The sequence below is a fragment of the Hyperolius riggenbachi genome, chromosome 6 (genome assembly GCF_040937935.1).
Source record: "Hyperolius riggenbachi isolate aHypRig1 chromosome 6, aHypRig1.pri, whole genome shotgun sequence".
Lineage (NCBI taxonomy): Eukaryota > Metazoa > Chordata > Amphibia > Anura > Hyperoliidae > Hyperolius > Hyperolius riggenbachi.
This window is the reverse complement of record NC_090651.1, coordinates 235458047-235485179: the sequence shown is the minus strand read 5'-3', so window position 1 is coordinate 235485179 and position 27133 is coordinate 235458047. Positions and strand designations below refer to the sequence as shown.

The 27133-nt window shown below is 48.9% G+C and overlaps 1 protein-coding gene across 4 annotated transcripts in view; it reads right to left on the bottom strand.

Moving 5' to 3' along the window:
• Positions 1–27133, bottom strand: part of LOC137521378 (EF-hand domain-containing protein D2-like) — a 195333-nt gene that overhangs the window by 21541 nt on the left and 146659 nt on the right. For all 4 annotated transcript variants that reach the window (XM_068240535.1, XM_068240536.1, XM_068240539.1 and 1 more), the window contains one exon: positions 10275–10422. In XM_068240535.1, coding sequence (XP_068096636.1) covers positions 10275–10422 — 148 coding nt within the window. The remainder of the gene's footprint in view (positions 1–10274; positions 10423–27133) is intronic.

The window sequence follows — 27133 nt, the reverse complement described above, 5'->3', positions numbered from 1 at the left end:
ATAGACGACCTGTTGTTTATATGGAGAGGCCCTAAAACTGAGTTAGATGAATTTTGTGAGATGATGAACCAGATGTGGGATGAAATCAAATTAACGTTTAGTTCAAGCCAGGAGAGGATAAATTTCCTCGACCTGGAGATATGGAAAGAAGGGGGAGCATTAGTAACAAAGACCTTTTTCAAGCCCACGGACAGAAATGCATACATACCCAATTCCAGCTGCCACCATCCCAGGTGGCTTAATAATATCCCCAGAGGGCAACTAATGAGGATTAAGAGAAATTGTACCTTTGAGGGGGATTATGCAACACAGAGTAAGATATTGGTTGAGAAATTCGTGGAAAAAGGGTATGATCGCACTGTAGTGGGGGAGGAGGCTATGCTGGTGGGACAGATGGATAGAAGTGATCTGGTCAGGGATGTTGCCCGATCCCCGTTGAGCAATACAGATTTTTCGGTGCTATTGGGATACAATAGGCAATATAGGGATGTTGAGAAAATATTCCGGAAACATTGGAACATCCTGAAAATGGATGGGATCCTCAGGAGTCACCTTCCAGAAAAGCCAGCCTTTGTATATAGGAAGGCCCCGAATCTACGGTCTAGGTTGGTCACCAGTTTTGTAGACCCACCTAGGACCTCGGGAGCCGACCTATTGGGGCAGGTGGGTTTCTTTCCTTGCAGGAATTGTAGGGGGTGTAGGGAGGCGAAGGGATGCAGGGGGAAGGATTTTGTGGCCAGGAACACGGGTTATACACATAAAATCAGGCAGTGCATCACATGTAACTCTAAGGGAGTGGTGTACATATTGTGGTGCCCATGTGGGCTGGAATACATTGGTCGCACGACCAGAGAGTTAAAGAGCCGCATTGGAGAACATGTGTATAATATTTCGAGGGGTTTTGAATCACATAGCGTGTCTAAACATTTTAAGCTAAAGCACAACAGTGATCCATCCCAACTCAGGTTCATGGGGATTGAAAAATGGGCCCCGAAATGGCGGGGATCAAGTAAAGTGAAGGACATTTCACAGGCGGAGGGTAGGTGGATATATCAGCTGGGGACCCTTGCCCCCGCAGGTATGAATATAGAGTTTGATTTAAACTGCTATATTTCTAATGACTAGTTCAGTATACTGAGATAGAATAAAGGGTTATGGTTAGGAGGGCAGATGGCAATTAAGGTGAGTATCTGATGACAGGGATAGGTGAGGGTTCACGTATATATAATAGGACATTGGGGGTCAACTGATTCCGCTTTGGGTAGGTGGTGCTAGTGGGATTTAATCCATCCCACTGATATCATTGCGGGAGGGCACTCGGCTAGTTTAATAATTGATATACTTGTTACTGGATATGCTGTGTAATATCAAGACCAGCCACAAGATGGCAGCCATTGATGTGTGAGGATGTTATGTAATGGTTGGAGCGTGGGAGGGGGGGGAGGCACCTATTTTAATATCGCTTGTTGTACATAATATTGCTTGCTATACATATTCCATGTAAATTTATGCTTGGTAATGTTCATTGTTTTAATGTTTTTAGTAGGGCGCATAGAGTTTATGCATATGTGATGCGGCTGCCATTAGATCCTGTGCAGCGCGTCATGGCGGCTGCTCATTGGGCAGAGCCAAAGCATTAAGTTGCGTCACGGAAGATGAGGAGGTATATAGGGCGGCTTGCGTACTGGCCACGCTAGCCCCTGATGAGTCTGTTTTGATGACGAAACGCGTAGGGCGGAGCCAGACGCCAGACCTAGACACGCCCCCTTAGGCGAGCAAGCGGAAGCCCGGAGCAGAGTGGAGTTTCCAACCGGCGGGACGCCGCAGGGATTTGGAGTACATCTATAAGGGCCCTAGGAGAGCCGCTGTGACACGCTTGATACCTTTGTGGAGCCTGTGAGTAGTTAGGAGGCGCGAGAAGCGCGGATATGTGCCAATTGTTTTAACTTACTGCGCAATGAGGTGTTATCTTATTATGTTTTAGTTGTTATTTTATGAAGACATTAAATCTTTTTGATACCTACAAATGGATGTGCCTCACTGATGTGCCTGAGTGAGACATAAAGCAAAGCGAGAGATCCACCTGCAAAGCGAGGTGGTTTGAATCTGGTGAGCCTCTCCAGTATTGGGTGGTGGTGTCACGAGTGAAAGCACAGAGTGTTCACAACTACACGGGTCTTGCTGCATTTATGTTGTTACAATATCACGCGATGTGTAGCTTGTCTCTTCAATTTTAGATCGTGGCTATGGAATGAGAGCGCAGTGGATTTTTACTACTATTGAGAATCTGCTTTACCGGATGACCCCACAGCGAACTCAGAGAACTAGGTGTTGAAGTGTTTTTGTCCATCTTCTTATATTGAAAAACTTGGCGCTGCCTATTGTTCCCTATATGTAAAATATTTAACATGCCCCATCTGATCTCTAAATATATGCCCTTATGTGGATTGTCGGAGTTCCCAGCAAGTTTAGCCCATGGAGGTTTTTTTGAATGGCAGGACAGAGGAATTAATCGGTTGGGGCAATTACTGGATCTAAAAGCTGGTAAATTATTATCTTTTGGGGGTATCGGGTCTAAATTTTATATTCCTTGCCATCATTTCTTATATTATGGCCAGTTGAGATCATTTCTAGAAAGTAAGGGGATGCAATTCAGAAAAATAACTACACTAAACAAACTACCGTATTTTTCGGACTATAAGACGCTCCGGACCATAAGACGCACCTAGGTTTAGAGGACAAAAACATGGGAAAAAAATATATACTAAATCTGGTGCATCCATGGTGCAGTAGCGTCTTGAGTATCTTCTTCCCTCCTCAATTATTATGTCCTTGTGTCCCCTTGTACCTTGTGTGTCTCCCTTGTGTCCTCATATGTGCCCCTGTGTGCTCATATGTGCCCCCCTCAGTCTCCTGTCCTTCTCTGTCCTTAGTCCTGTGTATGTCCTGTCCTGAGTCCTCTGTGTTGACTGTCCGGAGTCCTGTGTGTTCTCTGTCCTGAGTCTTGAGTGCAGTGGCATGTCTGGGTTATATGGCACCTATGGCAAACACTGAAATGGTGCCTGCTCCCACCCCCCTCAGTCAGAGCTCCATTCCCCTGTAAAAACAGCACCTGTCCCCCCAGCTCGACACCCTTCCTCCCATCAGCATATGACACTCAGCCCCATCCTCCCCCACATGAAACCCCTGTCACACGACTCCCTGCCCCCTACAGCAAATAACAACCCTGCCTTGTCTGTTCCTCCTCTCCTTACCACATAATATGGCCCCCCTGCACACAACACCCTGCCCCCCCCCCCAAACCACACATAACATCCCGCCCCGTCTCACCAGCACGTTATCCTCATATATATATTGCTGAAGGGAAAAAAAACAGCCCAATATTCTTCCATCACGCTTCTCCTCGCTGTTCCAGTGCTGAGCCCTCGGCAAGTCTGTCGTCAAGGAGCTTCCACTGACAGCCCACACTTGCCCACTAGCATGTAGCATGAGGCACCCATGGCCCCCGGAGTAACGTGCGGCTCGGAAGTGAGGTATAATTTGTACCTGACAGGAGGGAGAAGTCCGATCTGACAGCTGCAGCGATCGCAGCCCACACCGATGGGAGAGGTGGCAGAGCGGCAGGGCATCCCAGCTGACCTCGGGCGCTGCGGCTTACAGCATAACGGGGCCAGAGAGGAGGAATCAATAGCGGTAATCGTCCTTAGCAAGCCGCTCGGGGGTCCGTGCACGCTGCCATAGCGTCTCTCTCATCACTTCCGCATTAGTGACATAAGCGGAAGTGATGAGAGACGCTATGGCAGCGTGCACGGACCCCCGAGCGGCTTGCTATGGACGATTACCGCTATTGATTCCTCCTCTCTGGCCCCGTTATGCTGTAAGCCACAGCGCCCGAGGTCAGCTGGGATGCCCTGCCGCTCTGCCCCCTCTTCCATCGGTGTGTGCTGCGATCGCTGCAGCTGTCGGATCGGACTTCTCCCTCCTGTCAGGTACAAATTATACCTTACTTCCGAGCCGCACGTTACCCCAGGGGCCATGGGTGCCGCAGCTTAAATAGATGCTGTGGAATGCCCCTAAAGACACTGTAACAAAGGAGTAAACAAGGGACAGCAGCCAGGAGACACTACAGCCGACCGGACACAGGACAGGGGGCAGACACCCAGCTAAAATTGTTGTATTCGGACCATAAGACGCAGTGACTTTTCACCCCCATTTTGGGGGGAGAAAAAGTGCGTCTTATGGCCTGAAAAATACGGTAGATGAATTCCTAGCCCCGCATGTTCCTAAAATATCACTGTCCACGATTCAGATAGATCTCCAACAAATAACGGTTTCCAAAAAAGCAGCTAATAACGTATCCAGTTGGTCCAAACATATACCAGGTGATGACCACCCATATAAAATTCTTGAGGGATATAAAGTGGTCCATAAGTTAATAGTTGGGGAAAACTGATGAGAATATCATCTCAAATTTATCCATAAAGCCAACTATGCCTTCAACATTAAATATAAGAACCCACCAGTGTATTATACGCCAAAATGCCCCAAATGCGACTTTCCTGATGCTGACTTATTCCACTGTGTGTGGAGCAGTCCAGCAGTTATAGAATTCTGGAAAAAAGTGTTATGTTATATCAAAGAAATGTGCAAAATCCAATTGGAACCGCACCCTTTGTTACTGTTGTTCAACTACGAGGAACCCAAGCCAGAGGTGGAGGGTAATCCTCAGGCAACCACCCAAGTCATGAGCAAATTAGCTCACCTGATTTTAATTACAGCTCTCAGGGCCCTTTTCCACTTGCAATCGCTAGCGTTCACGCTGAACGCTAGCGATTGCTGAATCGCAATTACCGGCGATTCCCCGATGTTCGCCGCCGCGATTTTGCTATGCTATGCACTGCATAGCAAAATCGCGGCAAATATCGCTCCGCCGCGCGTTCGCGTTCCTGACAAAAACGAATCGCGGTAGTGGAAATGACCGACCGCGATTCCTATGTTAAAAAGCAAACCGTAGCGATTGTAAAATCGCTAGCGGTTTGCGTTTTTGCGATTCAGCCAGCGCAAACGCTGGTGGAAAAAGGCCCTCAAAGTGATTTTCAACAAGTGGATATATTCAAGTATTCCTTCGCTCTGGGATGTTAAGGAAGAGCTCATGCACCTTCACCAGTTGGATAAACTTGATACGTTAAATCACAAGGATAAGAAAACAGACATTTTTTAAAAAGTGGAAAGTCTTTATTTTAAAGGTTTATACACAACAGGAAATTAAAGATCTGATGGAACACTTCAAGTACACAAAATGGTATTTAACGGAACACTTGCTTGGCACTCTGGGAAGATTGGACATATCCTAAGGCCTTTCAAGGAACTCTGGTCGGAAGTGAAAGGGAAGGGAGGGAAAGGATTGAACTGGATGACAAACCCTTATGGCCCATACTCACGGGCTACTTTTGTATCCTGCATATGCAGGGCTTCAGACGCCATTTTACTGTAGCCATGCTCTGCCGCAGCTGTGGGCTGATGCTGTCAGTGAACTGACACGGCGTCTATTAGACGCCGAAAGTCAGTTCACGCTGGGGGGTGCTTTAGGGGTACTTGGAGAATGGCGCTGCCATTGCCCCAGTATAGTTGCCCTTAGTGTAGGTAATATAGTTGCCCCCAGTATAGCTAGTACAGTTGCCCACAGTATAGCTAGTATAGTTGCCCCCAATGAAGTTAGTATAGTTGCCCCCAGCCAGGATAGCTGCCTCCAGTATAGCTAGTATAGTTGCCCCAGCCAGTATAGCTAGTATAGTTGCCCCCAGTATAGTTTCCCCCAGTATGGCTAGTATAGTTGCCCCCAGTATAGCTATATAGTTGCCCCCAGTATAGTTGCCCCCAGTATGGCTAGTATAGTTGCCCCCAGTATGGCTAGTATAGTTGCCCCCAGTAAGCTAGTATAGTTGCCCCCAGTGTAGGTGCCCCCAGTATGGCTAGTATAGTTGCCCCCAGTATGGCTAGTATAGTTGCCCCCAGGAAGGTAGTATAGATGCCCCCAGTAAGCTAGTATAGTTGCCCCCAGTGTAGGTGCCCCCAGTATGGCTAGTATAGTTGCCTCCAGTATGGCTAGTATAGTTGCCCCCAGTATGGCTAGTATAGTTGCCCCCAGTAAGGTAGTATAGATGCCCCCAGTAAGCTAGTATAGTTGCCCCCAGTGTAGGTGCCCCCAGTATGGCTAGTATAGTTGCCCCCAGTATGGCTAGTATAGTTGCCCCAAGTATGGCTAGTATAGTTGCCCCCAGTAAGGCTAGTATAGTTGCCCCCAGTAAGCTAGTATAGTTGCCCCCAGTATGGCTAGTATAGTTGCCCCCAGTATGGCTAGTATAGTTGCCCCCAGTATGGCTAGTATAGTTGCCCCCAGTATGGCTAGTATAGTTGCCCCCAGTATGGCTACTATAGTTGCCCCCAGTATGGCTAGTATAGTTGCCCCCAGTAAGGTAGTATAGATGCCCCCAGTAAACTAGTATAGTTGCCCCCAGTGTAGGTTCCCCCAGTATGGCTAGTATAGTTGCCCCCAGTATGGCTAGTATAGTTGCCCCCAGTAAATTAGTATAGTTGCCCCCAGTAAGCTAGTATAGTTGCCCCCAATGTAGGTGCCCCATGAGTGGGAAGCAGGGCTAGATGGAGGGGCTGTGGAGGGGTCCCTCACCTGGGACCCCTCCTTCTGCCTCTCTCTCCCCTCTCCAGCATAGCGGCTACAAGTGCGGGGCGGCCGGAGGCGTACAGATAATTACTCACCTAATCTCCGCGATCCAAGCGTCATGACGTTACAGGTCTCCGCCTCCAATGCCGCCCACTGTGCTTCCGCTAATCAGGAAGCACAGTGGGCGGCATTGAAGACGGAGACCTGTAACGTCATGACGCTGCGCTCCACGCTTGGAACGCGGAAATCAGGTGAGTAATTGTCCATACGCCTCCGGCCGCCCCGCACTTGTCGCCACTAATTTTTGGAGGGGGAGAGAGAGGCAGAAGGAGGGGTCCCAGGTGAGGGAGGGGGGGGGGGATATTTCCCCCCTCCCCACCGCTGCCTCCACAGCCCCTCCTTCTAGTCCTGCTTCCCCCTCCTGCTGTGCTGCTGTGGGGGGTCGTGGCGACACCCCCCTGGGTGTCTGTCACCCGGTGCGCCCCGCCCCCCTGCACTCTATGGTAGGGACGCACTGGCCGTGAATTCTGTATTGGTTGCGGTCGCTAGTCTGCATTCCCACGCGGACTAGCGACAGTTGCGGCGGCAACTGTCGCCATGCGATTGACCGCGCCAATCACCTGGCGACAGCAGCGACAGTTCGGGGTGCGCGCCTCATACTCACGGGCGACCTGTCGCCGCAACACGCGCGTGCCACGTGGTTGTGGCGACAATTAGCCCGTGAGTATGGGCCATTAGACACACAAAGGCGTAGTTTGTTAATGGATTGTGTATGAGCATACAATATGTCAGGTAATAGACACTGCCTGTTTTTTTTTCTGTTTCTTTATTGTATTTTCCCAATAAGGGAATGTTACCCTGTTCATAAAAATCCAAAATTTACAATAACATTTGTTAAAAATAAATAAATAAAAAAAAACCCACATGCAAATTAAAAAATAAAACTTGTTTTTACAAAATGCTGTAAGGACATTAAGTTAATTCAATGATAAAATCAGCCATTTGCTCCAAAGTCTTCAAAACATGCTGCACCATTGCATTGCAAGCAAGGGGATAATCAGGAATAAAACTACATTACTGAATGCGCCCCTTTATAGATTCTGACAAGTCTGCAGCAGGCACAGAGCTCTGACATCAGCTGCTAGGGCCTTGTGTGCTCTTCCATGTGTTAAGGGAAATCTAGGCCTGATCTCTCCCTCCAGGGACTATCCTGCACAGCAAAAGGCATTATACTGACCTGGATTGGCACTGTTCTAGCACTGCTTCAGCTTCTGCACTGCAGCACACAAATGCACCCCCTTTGGGGAGACCTAAATAAAAATAGTAGATTTCACATAGTTCCTTATGTGGACTAGATACCAGAACTCCTTTTTCTTTTCAGGGTCCTCACAGGAACAGAAAATCTCTCCCTGGATCCCTCATACCTGCAGGATGCTGTGTAGCTGAAGGCAGAGCCTGGTCCCCAGCGATCAGAGCATCGTGCCTGCTGCAGACTCAAGGGAAACAAGAGGACCAGTAGTGGCTGGATAGTGTACTGGTTAAGGGCTCTGCCTTTGACATGGGAGACCAGGGTTCGAATCCTGGCTAGGTCAAGTACCTATTCAGTAAGGAGTTCAAGGCAATACTCCCTAACACTGCAGGGTGGCCTCTTGAGCGCGTCCCAGTGGCTGCAGCTCTTGAGCGCTTTGAGTCAGACAGGAGAAAAGCGCTATGCAAATGTTCGGATTATTATTATTCGGACTAAATCAATAACGTAATGTACCTGGACTTATAGCAGCTCATTTATTTTTCAACAGGACAATGACCCCAAACACACCTCCAGGCTGTGTAAGGGCTATTTGACCAGGAAGGAGAGTGATGGGGTGCTGCGCCAGATGACCTGGTCTCCACAGACACCAGACCTGAACCCAATCGAGATGGTTTGGGGTGAGCTGGACCGCAGAGTGAAGGCAAAAGTGCCAACAAGTGCTGAGCATCTCTGGGAACTCATTCAAGACCGCTGGAAGACCATTTCTGGTGACTACCTCTTAAAGCTCATCACGAGAATGCCAAGAGTGTGCAAAGCAGTAATCAGAGCAAAAAGTGGCTACTTTGATGAACCTAGAATATGACATTTTCAGCTGGGTCACACTTTTTGGTTATGTACTATACTTCCATATGTGTTCATTCATAATTTGGATGCCTTCAATGTGAATCTACAATGTTCATAGTCATGAAAATAAAGAAAACTCTTTGAATGAGAAGGTGTGTCCAAACGTTTAGTCTGTTATATATATATATATATATATATATATATATATATATATATACACACACATACATACCTCTACACAAAGCAGTGAACACCATCCTACCTGCTTGTTCCTCACCACATTTATAATTATTCATTTACAACATTTACAATTAATTCACACTAAAAACAAACAACCAAAAGAAAAACACGTAACTAAAAACAGTAAAAAGGATTTTGCAGGCTGAATAGAAAAAAAAACCAAAACAAACAGCAGTACAAGGCAGAAGAAAGCGTCGAGTGACACCATTTTCTATGGACTTTACCACCTTCAGGCAGTGAGAGGACTCATTCCCACTTTATAAATAGACTGGGGTTGGAGTAAACCAACAGCTTCAAGCAATAAGCCAGCACAACAGGAGAGCAGCAATACACCAGGCTTCTCCCATTTCACGCTGCTTTATTAGTAGGACAAGGCTTTGGAAACATTGTAACTGATAAACATCTGTCTTTGCTTCCCATCTCAAGTAAACAGAAGCAAGTAACAGCTCAGTTTCCCACAGAACACACCGCCTATTCCCCCATGCTGCTTCCAGGTCCTGCCTGAATATTCGGAACTCCAGATAGACTGCTGTGTTCCTGAGGAAGGAATGAAGGACAGTCGGAATTTGAAAGCAGCTGGAGAAATTTTGGGCCGGCTCTGAGATCTGTAAAGAAGTTAGCCTAGTGATCTAATTAACATTTAGGCCCCTTTAACACTTGGCTTGCAACTGTGCTAACGTCGTTTTTGTCGCAGGGCAATGAAAGGCAATGGGGCCTAGCACACTTACCGCGTTGCAAGTTCCCGACCGCTGCCAACCTGCTGCAAAGTCTACACCACGTTGCCGCGATGACACAGTGTCGGCGCGGAATGCATGCAAGTCAATGGGTGACACAGTAAATGTAAATACGTTGGGTATGGCGCAGCACACATGCACGGAACCAAGGAATCCCAGTGAGGTACTTGCTGTCTTGCAGGGAGTACGCGATGGGGTGATGGACAGCGGATGGCGTTCCGGGGGCAGCGATATGCATATGACCCTGTCTGTGCACTCTGCCGCACGGTCATATGAATGAGGTTTTTTGTTGTGCAGTGTGGGTGGAGCATCACCCCCGCAACAGCCAGGTGTAAAACCGGCCTGAAAGCCTTCTGAGAAGAAAGACTTAAAAGCGAGGTTGACGATAGACATCACAAGCTATCAGTACAAGCTTTGTTATAAAATCCTCAGTAAAATCCTAGAGAAATAAAAAGCCTCAGGCCTAAGTAGTAAACCGGCTTTCCTTTCTGGTCTGGTAAGGCACACGAACACTGCACTGACTTACCTCCCTGAAACTCAGCTTTCCATCAAAATCTTCATCCACTTCTCTGATCATCTCCTTAAGGCCCAGGTGGGTTTGAGGTGCTCCCAGCTTCTCCATCATCAGCTTCAGCTCCATGAGGTCTATAAAACCGTCCTTCCCAGCATCATACCTGTTACAGCAGATCAAAACTTGTGTTATGTGTCTTACACTATAGGGATACATTATAGGAGTGCGCTGCACTTGGCTTCTGTGCAAGCAGCATCCAGACCAGCAGAATAAGAATGCTGCCAAGGTTCACTACATTTGCATAAAAACCCTGGGTAGTTTAAGTGTTAAATTCCCAGATTTTTTACAGAATCCATGACCATAGCTCCACCTCCACACTACTAACATCAGAAAACAAAAAAGTGGTTTAATAGCTTCTGCAAGGCTCTAAAATAGCGGTGAAGAGACTCTGGCATCTCTGTAAAGCATACAATTAACCACTTCGCGTCCCTGGGGTTTTCCCCCTAAAAAACCAGAACAATGTTCTACATTTCACACTCCTCCCATTCATTTGCCAATATCTTAATCACTACTTATCATACATAAATGATCTATACCTTGTTTTTTCCGCCACCAATCAGGCTTTCTTTGGGTGGTACTTTTTGCTAAGAATTATATTCTTTTCTATGCATTTTAAAGGTAACAAGGGGTAAAAAATGAAAAAAAGTCATTATTTCCCAGTTTTCAGCCATTATAGTTTGAAAATAAAAGTTGCTGCTGTAAGTTAAACCCACACATTTTATTTTTCCATTCGATCTGGTTTTTTCACCATTTAAAATTCAATCCTAGTACAATGCATGATTACAATAAATTATTTGGAAATAAAATGCATTTTTTTCACTTTGTGTCCGATTTTTATTGTTGTTTTTTTCCTCGTTTATAATTCGATTCTCCCCCCAGTTAGCCAGATGTGCACCCACATATTCCTCCCTCCCCCATAGTTGGTCAGATGTGCCTCTGGATACCCCCCCCTCCCCCCAGGCAGGCCTTAGTACCCCTCCCCCCCAGCTAGCAAGATGTGGATATTTATCTATTCCCCCCCCCCCAAGCTGTCTGGTTGTGGCTATTCACCCCCCCCCCCCTCCATAGCCAGGTGTGTGTGCGCCCCCTTTAACTCCCCCCCTGTTGATCCTGTGTTGCTTACCCGAACCCCCCCCCCCCCCCCCCCCCCACAGAGCAGCGGGGTTTCTGTAATGCTCCCCATCCATCCCCCCCCCCCCCTTGCAGAGATCGGCTGCGCAGGGAAGTTATGAAAAGTCTCACCTAATCTTGTTCCTGCGGCGGCGATCGGCTCCCCTCCATTCAGTACCGCTGACAGCCTCTATGTGCAGAATGGATCGGGTCCCGGCTTGATGACGTCATTAAGCCGGGACCCGATCCATTCTGCACAAAGAGGCAGTCAGCGGTACTGAATGGAGGGGAGCCGATCGCCGCCGCAGGAACAAGATTAGGTGAGACTTTTTATAGCTTCCCTGCGCCGCCGATCTCTGCAAGGGAGGGGGGGTGGGGGGGGGGTTGTAATTACAGGGGATCGGGCTTGGGTGGGGGGGATCGGACACCTGGGAGGGGATCCTTTATTAGTGTAGTAAGAGGGAGGGGGGTTGATGAGCCCAGGTGCGTGCTAGCACGCACGCTGTGCTCATTTAAAGGGGGCAACGTATAATCACGTCATGTGGCTTTCACAAGCCACTTGCAATGACGTGATTATACTGTAGCTGGGACAGGAACTGGTTAAAGAAGGTGTCTGGTAATTTGGGTGCAGGGTAATGCCAATAGTAAAATATTGGTAATGTTACTCAGATGCAGATGAAGTGCAGCCCTCACGCTTTGATTCAGTGAGGTGAACAAAATGATTGTATAAAAATGTGAGGCTACTAAAGCATTTTAAACACAATCCCTTTATTTCAGGGGCCCAAAAGTAATTGGACAATTGACTCAACAGCTATTTCATGGGCAGGTTTGGGCAAGTCCAGCACTCTCCCGAGGCTCTTTTAGCCGGGTGCTCAACCCGGCTAATTTTGGTGAGCACCCAGCTGTAGGGATGCTCATTAAAATTCCACGGAAATACAGTTTCCGCATTTCTGATTGAAAATTGCATTTCAGCATGGAAAGGCGGAAATCGGTAATACAAGTGCGGTAGGCGGATTTTCAAATCGCGGAAATTTCCGCCATCTTTAACATTGATTTTCTCAAAAACTATAAGGTCTTTTCGAATACTTTTTTTTCCATCTTGTTCAGAAGATTCTGTTTAATAAACCCTGAAAATGGTGTGTCTAGGACTTACGGGGGCTTTGCTATTAACGCTAAAGTTGGCGGATTTTTACTTTAATGTAAAATGCAGAAAATCCGCATTATCCAATATGCGGTAATTTTAAGCCGATCAGAAGACTCGGAATGAATACACCAATCAGAGAATGGGGATTTAGGTGGAAATTTCCGCATTCTCTAATTGGCTTATTCATTCTGCGTTTTCTGATTGGCTTGAAATTACCGCATATTGGATAATGCGGATTTTCTGCATTTTACATTACAGTAAATATCCGCCAACTTTAGCGTTAATAGCAAAGTCCCCGTAAGTCCTAGACACACCAAATTTTCAGGGTTTATTAAACAGAATCTTGTGAACAAGATGAAAAAAATGTTTTCAAAAAGACCTTTCAGTTTTTGAGAAATTCGATGTTAAAGTCGGCGGAAATTTCCGTGATTTCCGGCGGGAAATCCGCATCGGAATGTGGAAATTAGTAGGGGAAAGCGGAATCGGTAGCAGTAATTGGCAATGGCGGAATGCGGAATTTCCACAGAATCGGAAATTGGCATTTCCGACCATTCCTACCGAGCTGTCATTGGCTCACAAACTCATCCTCCTCCTATGCGGTAAGTAGAGTTGCGCAAGCTCTGCATTTTCCTGTGGCACCCCACCCGGCTACTTCTTCATGCCATCCGGCTAGAAAAAAATTCTGGGGAACACTGAAGTCCGGTTGTTACGTCATTATCAATTAAGCAGATAAAAGGCCTGGAGTTGATTTGAGGTGTGGTGCTTGGATGTGGAAGATATTGTTGTGAACAGACAACATGTGGTCAAAGGAGCTCTCCATTGCAATCTACAGTTTGGCACATCTCGAGAAGAAAAGCAAGCACTGGTGAACTCCGCAACGCAAAAAGACCTGGATGTCCATGGAAGAAAACAGTGGTGGATGTCAGTTGGATGTCAAGTCAGTTATTCTTTCATGCGCAGTACACTTGTGTGTGGGGGACGGATGCACAGAGGTGTCCACAAAAGAGCCTGCTTGAGTGCTGGGGGCCTCAGAAACTATGCTGCTAGTAAGAGCAGCGTATCGGAGCAGAGCATTTTCGGCAGTGGCTCGAGGGCCCTCTAGAAGGCAGGAACATACCGACCTCCCTACCACATCTTTGAAGGGTAAAAAAATAAATAAACGCCAGCTGTAACGGTTGTCCGCTTACAAGTGAATGAGATGATCAGCTTCTCCATATCACAAGTGACAGGATGCCAGCTGAATATGTAATAATTGTAATAGCTCTGCTTATTTATTTTACCTATTTAATTGTTTGTTATTTAAAAATGAGCCAATTTGCTATAGTGCCCTTTTAAAGAAAACTCCTGCCACTACTATCTGGCAGCGTGGGCTATGGTGGTTGTAGATATGCGTTTCATACTACCGGTGGGTTGCCTCCCAAACCCACATTGATAGGGTAAATGAAACTGGCCCTAATAATACATACACATCTAGCAACAGTAGACTAACCACTTTTGGGTACAGTACAGGCATTCTTGCTTTTGGGGACAGGACATTATCTGTAAAGTGCTGCACAAAATATGCAGAGATGCAGGTAGTCCTCAATTGTACTAATCTCACTGAGAAGAGAAAAGACCGCAGACGAGCATCAAAGAAATAAAAAATGAATGATAGCTGATTTTGGTGTATTTTCTGTGCTATTTTTACAAATGTCACCGCCCCCGCTCAGCAAAACAGCAATTCTATTTGTATCAGAACTGATGAGCACCCATACTCTATAATTATTCTGTTCATCCCAGGGCTAATTGCTGCTGCTGATACAACTGCCTCAGAAAGTGACATAAGCAGCTTCTTTGGTCAGATGACCCGGCTTCTGCACACATGCTGCTGGTAGTGGGGCCTGCCATTCTGACCCGCCTGTCAAAGTAATGTTAAAGTAGAACTCTAGTGAAAATCAAGATACTTATCAAGGAGAAGAACAACATCCTCCAGTCTCCACGCGCCTAGATGTTCCTGACTTGTGCCACACTTCCCAGGTGCAGTGCAGAGATCACATTCCCCACAGAGGATGAGCCTGTGATCCCTACACTGGCAGTACAATGAGGCTGGTGCAGCATGGAAGGATCTGCTAACAGGAAGCGAGTAGATACCAAAGGGCCCTTTGCTAACCCATCAAGTCGCCTAGAGCTGTTCCCATTTGACTGCAACAGAATCCGCAATAAAATCACGCTGATACGGCTTGTCAATACAAGTTTCATACGGAGCAGCCGCAGTGGAACGCATGGTGGGACGCAGGAGCCTGGAAGGGAAGTGACGTCACTCCCAGCTGATCCACCACCCGGAAGCCGTAGAGCCAGAACGAACGGAGCCGCAAGAGACTTGCACACAGACGGACGCCAAACCGGAGAAAGCGGCTAAACGGGGCTGGAAGCTAATCCCTGCTTGCGAGGCTACCGGCCGGAGCCCGCATGGGACATCTTTGAAACTACAGGACGCGTAAGTGACTATAGTGTGTATACTGGGAAGGGACCAAACCCTCTTAATAAGATGAATAGTTCACTTCCTTTTTATCATTAACGTCTGCACACTACAAGGATTTATTTATATTCGTCCATCGCACGGATCATCTATAAAGGGAAGAGGATTTTTTTAGAGAATCAGGTGGCTCCTAGTGCGTATGGCTGTATGTATGTAAATACGAGTGGGGCTTATTATCCAAACCTCTTTTGCCAGATAGATAGGAGATATATTTAGAGGCCATTGGATGAAAAACTCTTTTAGGGATAATATGGCCTCGATTCATCAACACTTAGCAAATTTGTTAACAACAGTTTGGTAAAATACCGAATTTGTTAACTTCATTTCAGGATTCATCAAAGTTAGCTACAGCTGTTAGCAAACATTCGTTAACGATTCGGTAACGATTCGCTAAAACGGAAGAAAGTGCAATTCATGAAAAATAAAGTGGGCGTGGTTTAGCGTTACATTTAGGATTAGTTATCTCCTTCACTGCTCTGTCGTTATTCCTGTCAGACAGGGCCTGATTACCGACCAGGCAACAAAAGCAGTCGCTTGGGGCCCCATTCAGAGTCAAAGGGGCCCCATTAGCACATAAACCAGCCCTTGCCATCCTGTCAGCGGTGGCTGGATGTTGTAATGGTTAAAGGGACTCTGAGCAGTGCAGTAACTATGGAAAGATGCATATCATTTTAAAGCTCTCTTTCTCCTCTTTCCAATGATATATAAACAGCTGCTCTATGCCTTTTAGTTTTCGATATTTTCGCGATCGAAATCGCGGCCACAGGACGACTTTTCTCCAAAGTCAGAGGTGGCTGGATGGTATAATGGTTAAAGGGACTCTGAGCAGTGCAGTAACTATGGAAATATGCATATCATTTTAAAGCTCTCTTTCTCCTCTTTCCAATGATATCTAAACGGCTGCTCTATGCCTTTTAGTTTTCGATATTTTCGCGATTGAAATCGCGGCCACAGGACGACTTTTCTCCAAAGTCAGCGGTGGCTGGATGGTATAATGGTTAAAGGGACTCTGAGCAGTGCAGTAACTATGGAAAGATTCATATCATTTTAAAGCTCTCTTTCTCCTCTTTCCAATGATATATAAACAGCTGCTCTATGCCTTTTAGTTTTCGATATTTTCGCAATCGAAATCGTGGCCACAGGACGACTTTTCTCCAAAGTCAGCGGTTGCTGGATGGTATAATGGTTAAAGGGACTCTGAGCAGTGCAGTAACTATGGAAAGATGCATATCATTTTAAAGCTCTTTTTCTCCTCTTTCCAATGATATATAAACAGCTGCTCTATGCCTTTTAGTTTTTGATATTTTCACGATCTAAATCACGGCCACAGGACAACTTTTCTCCAAAGTTGGCAGCTCGATTCAGCACAATGCAATGAAATATAAGGAACCCAGGGGGATATAATTACAAACATCATGCTGGTAGGTGTGAGGATGTAATGAATTAGTTGTGGGTATGCTTAAAGGCATATCCACAGGCACTGCTTGGAGTCCCTTTAAAGGGGAACTGAAGAGAGAGGTGTATGGAGGCTGCCATGTTTATTTTCTTTTAAGCAATACCAGTTGCCTGACAGCCCTGTTGATCCTCTGCCTCTAATACTATTAGCCCCTGAACAAGCACGCAGCAGATCAGGTGTTTCAGACTTTAAAGTCAGATCTGACAAGACTAGCTGCATGCTTGTTTCTGGTGTTATTTAGATACTACTGCAGAGATATAGACCAGCAGGGCTGCCAGGCAACTGGTATTGATTAAAAGGAAATAAATATGGCAGCCTCTGTATACCTCTTACTTCAGTTCCCCTTTAAGGGCTCTGCCGCTGACACAGGAGACCAGGGTTCGAATCTCAGCTCTGCCTGTTCAGTAAGCCAGCACCTATTCAGTAGGAGATCGTAGGCAAGTCTCTCTAACACTGCTACTGCCTATAGGGCGCGTCCTAGTGGCTGCAGCTCTGGTGCTTTGAGTCCACCAGGAGAAAAGCGCGATATAAATGTTATTTGTCTTGTCTTGTCAAATGATGCCGTGCGCTGCTGATTGTCTTCAGAGCCAGGCTCTCCTCCTAGGTCCCCCTCCTGCTACTGTGCACTCTGCCGCTGCCCACTCCACCCTCCCTTCCCACAGAGAACCACAGCTGCAGCAAGAATGATAGCAGCAGATGGCAAACGCTCACTCACCTATCCATGATCCAAGCAATAGAGATCCCGTCATCTGAAACCCATCTGTCTCTTCTACAGTGCAGCCGCTCGCTCTGAACTTCCCGATTCTCAGATCAGACATGAAGTAGGAAGTAGTAATAGTAGTAGTAACAGAGCGGCAGCACTCTAGAGGAGACAGATGGGCTCCGGATGACGGGACCTCTATTGCTTGGATCGCAATAGGTGAATGTGATTCATCTGGTGCTGTCATTCTCCCCTGCTGCGGCTGCCTTCTCTGCTGGACTATCGTATTCACTGGGATGGAGGCTGCATGGTGGCTGTCTAGTTTGGGAGGAAATTGGTTGTTCGGTGGTGGGAGTGGTTATGTAATTCTGTCTGGGGAACGGCTTCCGGTTTGGCGGTGTCCAGAGCTTTCTGCTATTGCCAGGCTGGAGATGCAGGGGGAAAGTGCTGCTGCTGTGATATCTGGCGACCTCTTCACAGGGGTGTCCCAGCCCCTGAGTGCAAATGTCCCAGCCATTCATCTCTCACTCTGCATTTTGCCGCTGCTATTCCCTGCATTGTGCACCCACAGAGGAAAGCGTGCTGTTGCCCATAGCAACCAGTAGCTCGGCTGCCCGGTGTGTGCGACATGTTGCTGTGCAGCTGCATCTTCTGATTCTATTACGACATGATGGGGGGGCCCAAATCAGTTACTTTGCTTAGGGCCCCATTTAGCCTTAATCCGGCTCTGCTGTCAGATCATTGCTGACAGAGAAGATGGAGCCATTTGAAGTGGTTATGTATCAGCTGAGAGTGATTCAAAGGCGCAGAAGGGCAAGAATAAGGTCTGCAACCATATAAATTTGTAAGAGAATAGATTTGCTATAACACGACATCTGCATTTCTCTTGAATCATCTTGTAAGAGAACACAGGCAGTGCCAGGGTTAACTAATTTTGCTAGCTGCACTATAATTTTTTAGAAAAGGCTCCTATCAAATTGTGGGATTGTCCCAACCACTTCCAGAATCCTGGTCCAGGTGTAAAGCCCTATTCAGAATGTTGCTACGTAGTGCTCAAAGGACTGCCTTTTACCCACAATTCCATGGGAATCTTATGGCCTTGTGTTAAATTACTGCTGTAAAATGGAAATATTGACACGTTACCGAATGTTTACCGAATTGTTATCGAATTCACACCGAATGCCGAAAAACCTTGATGAATACAACTAGAAATCGCTAAACTTCGAATTCGGTAATTTAACAAACTGGAAAAAGTTATCTCAAAGACAATGATGAATCGAGGCCATAGAGTGGCGCCTACTAACTTCAATACTTTAGCTTCTCCAGATACCAATTTTTTAACTGATTGCCTTGAGTTTTACTTAACAAATGAACTCCAGACACAGTTCAGGCTTTGTAGAACACAGGAAACAGAGCAGGTATAGCATATGTGAATCCTTAAATAGAATACAAAGGCAGTCATGCCTTCATCCATGAGCCGCTTTTGATATTGCGTCCATTAAAGTGCCCCATTACTAAAGTCCCTAATTATTGAATCCCCATAATGAAGCTCCTTCCATTATAGTGGCCCTATTATTGTACTATCCCACAATAGTGCACCAGCCTACTCTATTCCAACTAAGTGCAAAATGGAGCATGTAAGCAATGCATACCAGGTGAAACAGTATTGTTCCATACACACCATATCCTCCAATACACAGAGCTCCTACTACTACCGTGCACTGCCACAGCAGCATATTCCACCATGCACTACCACTCCAGTATATACCACTGTGCACTACCAATTCCAGCATACTCCACCCTGTACTACCACTCCAGTACATTCCCCCCGTGCACTACCACTGCACCATATTCCACCATGCACTACCACTCCAGCATAACCATTCCATTGTACTCCCCCGTACACTAACACTCCATCATATTCCACCATGCACTACAACTCCAGCATACTCTACCGTGCACTACCACTCAAGTATAATCCACCGTGCACTACATAGTTACATAGTTATTTTGGTTGAAAAAAGACATACGTCCATCGAGTTCAACCAGTACAAAGTACAACTCCAGCCTGCTCCCTCACATATCCCTATTGATCCAGAGGAAGGTGAAAAAAAACCCACAAGGCATGGTCCAATTAGCCCCAAAAGGGAAAAATTCCTTCCCGACTTCCTACCACTCCATCATATTCCACTGTGCACTACCACTCCAGCATACTCCCCTGTCCACTACCACTCCATCATATTCCACTGTGCACTACCACTCCAGCATAACCCACCGTGCACTACCACTCCAGCATACTCCCCTGTCCACTACCACTCCATCATATTCCACCATGCACTACCACTGCAGCATATTCCACCATGCACTACCACTCCAGTATATACCACTGTGCACTACCAATTCCAGCATACTCCACCCTGTACTACCACTCCAGTACAATCCCCCGTGCACTATCACTGCACCATATTCCACCATGCTCTACCACTCCAGCATAACCCACCCTGCACTACTGCTCCTGTACATTCTACTATGCACTACCACTCCAGTATACCACTACCATTCCAGCATAACCCCACCATGCACTACCACTCCAGTATACCACTACCATTCCAGCATAACCCACCGTGCACTACCACTCCAGCATACTCCCCTGTCCACTACCGCTCCATCATATTCCACCGTGCACTACCGCTCCAGCACAACCCACCGTGCACTACCGCTCCAGCATACTCCCCTGTCCACTACCGCTCCAGCATAACCCACCGTGCACTACCGCTCCAGCATACTCCACTGTGCACTACCGCTCCATCATAACCCACCCTGCACTACCCTGTACATTCTACCATGCACTACCACTCCAGTACACCACTACCATTCCAGCATATTCCACCCTGCACTTCCATTCCAGCATATTCCCCTGTGCCCCACCACTCTAGTACAGTCCGCCGCGCACTGCCACTCCAGTACAGTGCGCCGCGCACTGCCGCCGTGGAAGGTACTGGAGTGGCAGTGCGCCGTGGAAGGTACTGGAGTGGCAGTGCGCCGTGGAAGGTACTGGCGTGGCAGTGCGCCGTGGAAGGTACTGGCGTGGCAGTGCGCCGTGGAAGGTACTGGCGTGGCAGTGCGCCGTGGAAGGTACTGGCGTGGCAGTGCGCCGTGGAAGGTACTGGCGTGGCTGTGCGCCGTGGAAGGTACTGGCGTGGCAGTGCGCCGTGGAAGGTACTGGCGTGGCAGTGCGCCGTGGAAGGTACTGGCGTGGCAGTGCGCCGTGGAAGGTACTGGCGTGGCAGTGCGCCGTGGAAGGTACTGGCGTGGCAGTGCGCCGTGGAAGGTACTGGCGTGGCAGTGCGCCGTGGAAGGTACTGGCGTGGCAGTGCGCCGTGGAAGGTACTGGCGTGGCAGTGCGCCGTGGAAGGTACTGGCGTGGCAGTGCGCCGTGGAAGGTACTGGCGTGGCAGTGCACGGTGGAAGGTACTGAAGTGGCAGTGCACGGTGGAAGGTACTGGAGTGGTATATTCCACCATGCACTACCATTCCAGCATACTCCCCTGTGCACTACCACGTCGTCATATTCCACCGTGCACTACCAATCCGGCATATTCCACCGTGCACTGCCACTCCGGCATATTCCACCGTGCACTGCCACTCCGGCATATTCCACCGTGCACTGCCACTCCGGCATATTCCACCGTGCACTGCCACTCCGGCATATTCCACCGTGCACTGCCACTCCGGCATAACCCACCGTGCACTGCCACTCCGGCATAACCCACCGTGCACTGCCACTCCAGCATAACCCACCGTGCACTGCCACTCCAGCATAACCCACCGTGCACTGCCACTCCAGCATAACCCACCGTGCACTGCCACGCCAGCATAACCCACCGTGCACTGCCACGCCAGCATAACCCACCGTGCACTGCCACGCCAGCATAACCCACCGTGCACTGCCACGCCAGCATAACCCACCGCGCACTGCCACTCCAGCATAACCCACCGCGCACTGCCACTCCAGCATAACCCACCGCGCACTGCCACTCCAGCATAACCCACCGCGCACTGCCACTGCAGCATAACCCACCGCGCACTGCCACTGCAGCATAACCCACCGCGCACTGCCACTGCAGCATAACCCACCGTGCACTGCCACTCCAGCATATTCCACCGTGCACTGCCACTCCAGCATATTCCACCGTGCACTGCCACTCCAGCATATTCCACCGTGCACTGCCACTCCAGCATATTCCACCGTGCACTGCCACTCCAGCATATTCCACCGTGCACTGCCACTCCAGCATATTCCACCGTGCACTGCCACTCCAGCATATTCCACCGTGCACTGCCACTCCAGCATATTCCACCGTGCACTGCCACTCCAGCATATTCCACCGTGCACTGCCACTCCAGCATATTCCACCGTGCACTGCCACTCCAGCATATTCCACCGTGCACTGCCACTCCAGCATATTCCACCGTGCACTGCCACTCCAGCATATTCCACCGTGCACTGCCACTCCAGCATATTCCACCGTGCACTGCCACTCCAGCATATTCCACCGTGCACTGCCATTCCAGCTTACTCCCCTGTTTGCTACCACTGGCAGTGCGCGGTGGAAGGTCCTGGAGTGGCAGTGTGCGGTGGAAGGTCCTGGAGTGGCAGTGCGCGGTGCAAGGTACTGGCGTGGCAGTGCGCGGTGCAAGGTACTGGCGTGGCAGTGCACGGTGGAAGGTACTGGAGTGGCAGTGCACGGTGGAAGGTACTGGAGTGGCAGTGCACGGTGGAAGGTACTGGAGTGGTATATTCCACCATGCACTACCATTCCAGCATACTCCCCTGTGCACTACCACGTCGTCATATTCCACTGTGCACTACCAATCCAGCATATTCCACCGTGCACTGCCACTCCGGCATATTCCACCGTGCACTGCCACTCCGGCATATTCCACCGTGCACTGCCACTCCGGCATATTCCACCGTGCACTGCCACTCCGGCATAACCCACCGTGCACTGCCACTCCAGCATAACCCACCGTGCACTGCCACTCCAGCATAACCCACCGTGCACTGCCACTCCAGCATAACCCACCGTGCACTGCCACTCCAGCATAACCCACCGTGCACTGCCACTCCAGCATAACCCACCGTGCACTGCCACGCCAGCATATTCCACCGTGCACTGCCACTCCAGCATATTCCACCGTGCACTGCCACTCCAGCATATTCCACCGTGCACTGCCACTCCAGCATATTCCACCGTGCACTGCCACTCCAGCATATTCCACCGTGCACTGCCATTCCAGCTTACTCCCCTGTTTGCTACCACTGGCAGTGCGCGGTGGAAGGTCCTGGAGTGGCAGTGTGCGGTGGAAGGTCCTGGAGTGGCAGTGCGCGGTGCAAGGTACTGGCGTGGCAGTGCGCGGTGCAAGGTACTGGCGTGGCAGTGCGCGGTGCAAGGTACTGGCGTGGCAGTGCGCGGTGCAAGGTACTGGCGTGGCAGTGCGCGGTGCAAGGTACTGGCGTGGCAGTGCGCGGTGGAAGGTACTGGCGTGGCAGTGCGCGGTGGAAGGTACTGGCGTGGCAGTGCGCGGTGGAAGGTACTGGCGTGGCAGTGCGCGGTGGAAGGTACTGGCGTGGCAGTGCGCGGTGGAAGGTACTGGCGTGGCAGTGCGCGGTGGAAGGTACTGGCGTGGCAGTGCGCGGTGGAAGGTACTGGCGTGGCAGTGCGCGGTGGAAGGTACTGGCGTGGCAGTGCGCGGTGGAAGGTACTGGCGTGGCAGTGCGCGGTGGAAGGTACTGGCGTGGCAGTGCGCGGTGGAAGGTACTGGCGTGGCAGTGCGCGGTGGAAGGTACTGGCGTGGCAGTGCGCGGTGGAAGGTACTGGCGTGGCAGTGCGCGGTGGAAGGTACTGGCGTGGCAGTGCGCGGTGGAAGGTACTGGCGTGGCAGTGCGCGGTGGAAGGTACTGGCGTGGCAGTGCGCGGTGGAAGGTACTGGCGTGGCAGTGCGCGGTGGAAGGTACTGGCGTGGCAGTGCGCGGTGGAAGGTACTGGCGTGGCAGTGCGCGGTGGAAGGTACTGGCGTGGCAGTGCGCGGTGGAAGGTACTGGCGTGGCAGTGGGCGGTGGAAGGTACTGGCGTGGCAGTGCGCGGTGGAAGGTACTGGCGTGGCAGTGCGCGGTGGAAGGTACTGGCGTGGCAGTGCGCGGTGGAAGGTACTGGCGTGGCAGTGCGCGGTGGAAGGTACTGGCGTGCAGTGGCGGTGGAAGGTACTGCCGTGGCAGTGGGCGGTGGAAGGTACTGGCGTGGCAGTGGGCGGTGGAAGGTACTGGCGTGGCAGTGGGCGGTGGAAGGTACTGGCGTCTCCACCGTGCACTGCCACTCCAGCATATTCCACCGTGCACTGCCATTCCAGCATACTCCCCTGTCTGATACCACTTCAGCCTAACCCACCCTGCACTACCACTCCAGCATATTCCACCGTGCACTACCATTCCAGCATATTCCACCCTGCACTACCGCTCCAGCTTACTCCCCTGTGCACTACCATTCCAGCATACTCCACGGTGCACTACCATTCCAGCATACTCCACGGTGCACGACCACTCCAGCATACTCCACGGTGCACGACCACTCCAGCATACTCCACGGTGCACGACCACTCCAGCATACTCCACGGTGCACGACCACTCCAGCATACTCCACGGTGCACGACCACTCAGCATACTCCACGGTGCACGACCACTCCAGCATACTCACGGGTGCACGACCACTCCAGCATACTCCACGGTGCACGACCACTCCAGCATACTCCACGGTGCACGACCACTCCAGCATACTCCACGGTGCACGACCACTCCAGCATACTCCACGGTGCACGACCACTCCAGCATACTCCACGGTGCACGACCACTCCAGCATACTCCACGGTGCACGACCACTCCAGCATACTCCACGGTGCACGACCACTCCAGCATACTCCACGGTGCACGACCACTCCAGCATACTCCACCCTATCCTTCTGGTGCTATGCACTCCACTGCGTGCTCCTCCAGAGACCTAAAAACAACATCTCCACATAGTGTGATACTGTATGACCATTCAATAATCATCAATACTCCACGGTGCAGGTGCGAGTGAATAAACCGTGTCCACACGTGATCCCCACTGCCCTAGAGATCAAAAAGGCTCACCAGATGTAATCCACCGTGATTCAGGTGGCAATCTCGCATTCACTAATATGTATCACTCAGAACATTAGTGATCATATCCAGTTTCAATGTAAAAAAATCCTTTAATAAAAGCATAAAACAAATTCATTGCGCAGCATGTCAATCCAATCTGAATACACACTGCGCCTCTCGCGCACTTAGGTAACTTACAGACTCCCTTTAGGGATAGGGTAGCGAGTCATAGCGGCAAGTCTCTCCAGCCTCAAACACGTCTCCAATGGCCTCCCTGCGGCGTCCCGCTATTCAGGCTCCCGAGACTCCAGACTTCCGCACTGCAACCCACGTGACCTACGTCAGGCGTACTGGCTCCGCCCTACGCGTTTCGTCACCAGGACTCATCAGGGGCTCCACCCTATACTACCATGCCAGTATTCCACCGTGCACTAACGCTACGGCATACTCCACTCTATACTAAAATGCTAGGATATTCCACCCTGCCCTACTACTCCTGGATATTTCACTGAGCACTACCATTCCAGCATACTCCACGGTGCACTTCCACTCCAGCATACTCCACCCTATACTACCATGCGAGGATACTCCACCCTGCACTACCATTCCAGCATCTTTCATGGTGCACTACCATTGCAGCATATTCCAGTGTGCACTACCACTCTAGCATATTCCAGCGTGCACTACCATGAGATGGCTTTCAATCAAATTTAATATTATAGGCAATGGCTGGTGCAGGGACACCTGACTTGCTATATGACTAGTAATATATCAGCACTCTATGCCTTGAAATATGGGCTGCTGCAGACCCCCTTTTTACCGCTCATGCTGGGCCCCCTCAGTGGCTACTGGCCCCATTGCAGCCGCTATGGTGCTCTCTACACCACTGGAATTAGGTGCTGCCATACAGACGCTGGATTCTCGGCTAAGTTTCATCTGGTGTGCATGCAAAGCTTTATACAGCTTCCTCTGAATACACAGCCAGTACAACCCAGCACAGACAGAGCATGAATCCATCTCACAAAATAGACAGGATACGTATAGAAATGTAAGAACATAACCTACTAAAACAGAGGACTCTTCATTGAATAACCTGTTGCTGCACATCCAATCATCTACAGTCAGGAATTGTATCCTGTGTTCCCCAATTCTGCATTCCTGTGGGCACATGCAGTGGTGTAACCAACCACTGCACCCCCCTCCTATTCCCCCACTTCCCATAGTGAGACAATCTGCACAGAAATGAAGGAAATCACAGCTCCATCTATAAATATGGTCTCATAATAGGGATTAGATTGTGAGCTCCTTTGAGGGACAGTTAGTGACAAGATATATATATATATATATATACTCTGTACAGTGCTGCCTAATACTAAATAATAATAATAATAATAATAATGTCACATCGTAAATGCTTGGCAAGGAATACTCTATTGAGAGCAGAAAATGATCTAACAAGCTAGGTTGTATCAATCAGGATTATGAAATAGCTGTAGATCGCATCCACATATTGTCTGTTCACTGCTTCAAAATGGAAAATTATCTGGTACCAGCAAAGAAAACAGCATGCAAGACGCACCGATCGCAAGCTGCTGAAACCAGAGGTGGATATTAAACAAAACAAACAAAAAATTAAAAAAAAAAAAAAAAAGGAAAAAAGGACAATGAATATTTTTTAAACAGATTGACTAGTATGCATAGAAAAATAATGAAATCAGGAATTTCTATAAAGCAGTCATGAATGAGGAGCTCTGCTAGATAAACAGCACTACGCAGGGCTCTGTAAGGCAGGACCTGTTGCTGATGCAGCCATCTACTGCCAAACGTGTGCTGAAAAGCAGGTTTGTGGGGAAGGGATTTAATGTAGAAAAATAAAGAGTTGTTTACTACAAGGCTGCCAGAGGGCAAATCGGAGCATCAGGCTGACGATCACGCTGATCTGCTGCAGAGAATGCCAGCCAAAGCATCCCTCTAGTCTAGCCTCACCAACCTTGGCCAAAATATCGTATTATTTCAGGTTACCAGAGAGCTGCAAGTAGCACACAGCGAATCATCAGCCCTGTAGCACTACCTGCCTGCATGCTCTGCTCTCAGTGTAGTAGTGAATGAAATAGCCATGTTGTACACACGCTCATCCCCCACTGTGATTCTAAAAGACCATAATGAAATTAACCCGTTCACTGGCACACAGATCATATCCCTGCAAGGGGCAGCCTGCTGCACACCTCGTATGCCTTTTCCTCTTAATTGATATAGTAAGGGAGTTCTATTTGTAGAGCCTGCTCTTCATTTAAGCAGTAAATTCCATTAGTGTGGGGGAGGACCTTCCAACAACATCTATTCTGACAGTAAGTCGACAGCAACCACTGGTCATCAGAGCTGTCACTGATCAGCAAGGAACAAGTGTGATGGGGATTGTCCAGTGATTTTAATAGGTGAAATAAAGAGTATTATGAAACCTGGGAACTGTTATTTGAACAGTGTCTGTGCAGGCAACAGTGAAGAATACTGAGAGTGTTAGGATGCAAATAGGGAGCTTAGCCTATGATCTCTGTGCAGTGTGGACAGTGTCTGTGCAGTACCTGATGGAAGATGCTGTGGATAATAAGCTGTGAATGGAAGGCTTGCGCACCAATTTCTGAACAGTGTGAACAGTACCTGGACAGTAACTGGTGGAAGCATACTGAGAGTGCTGGGCTGCAATCT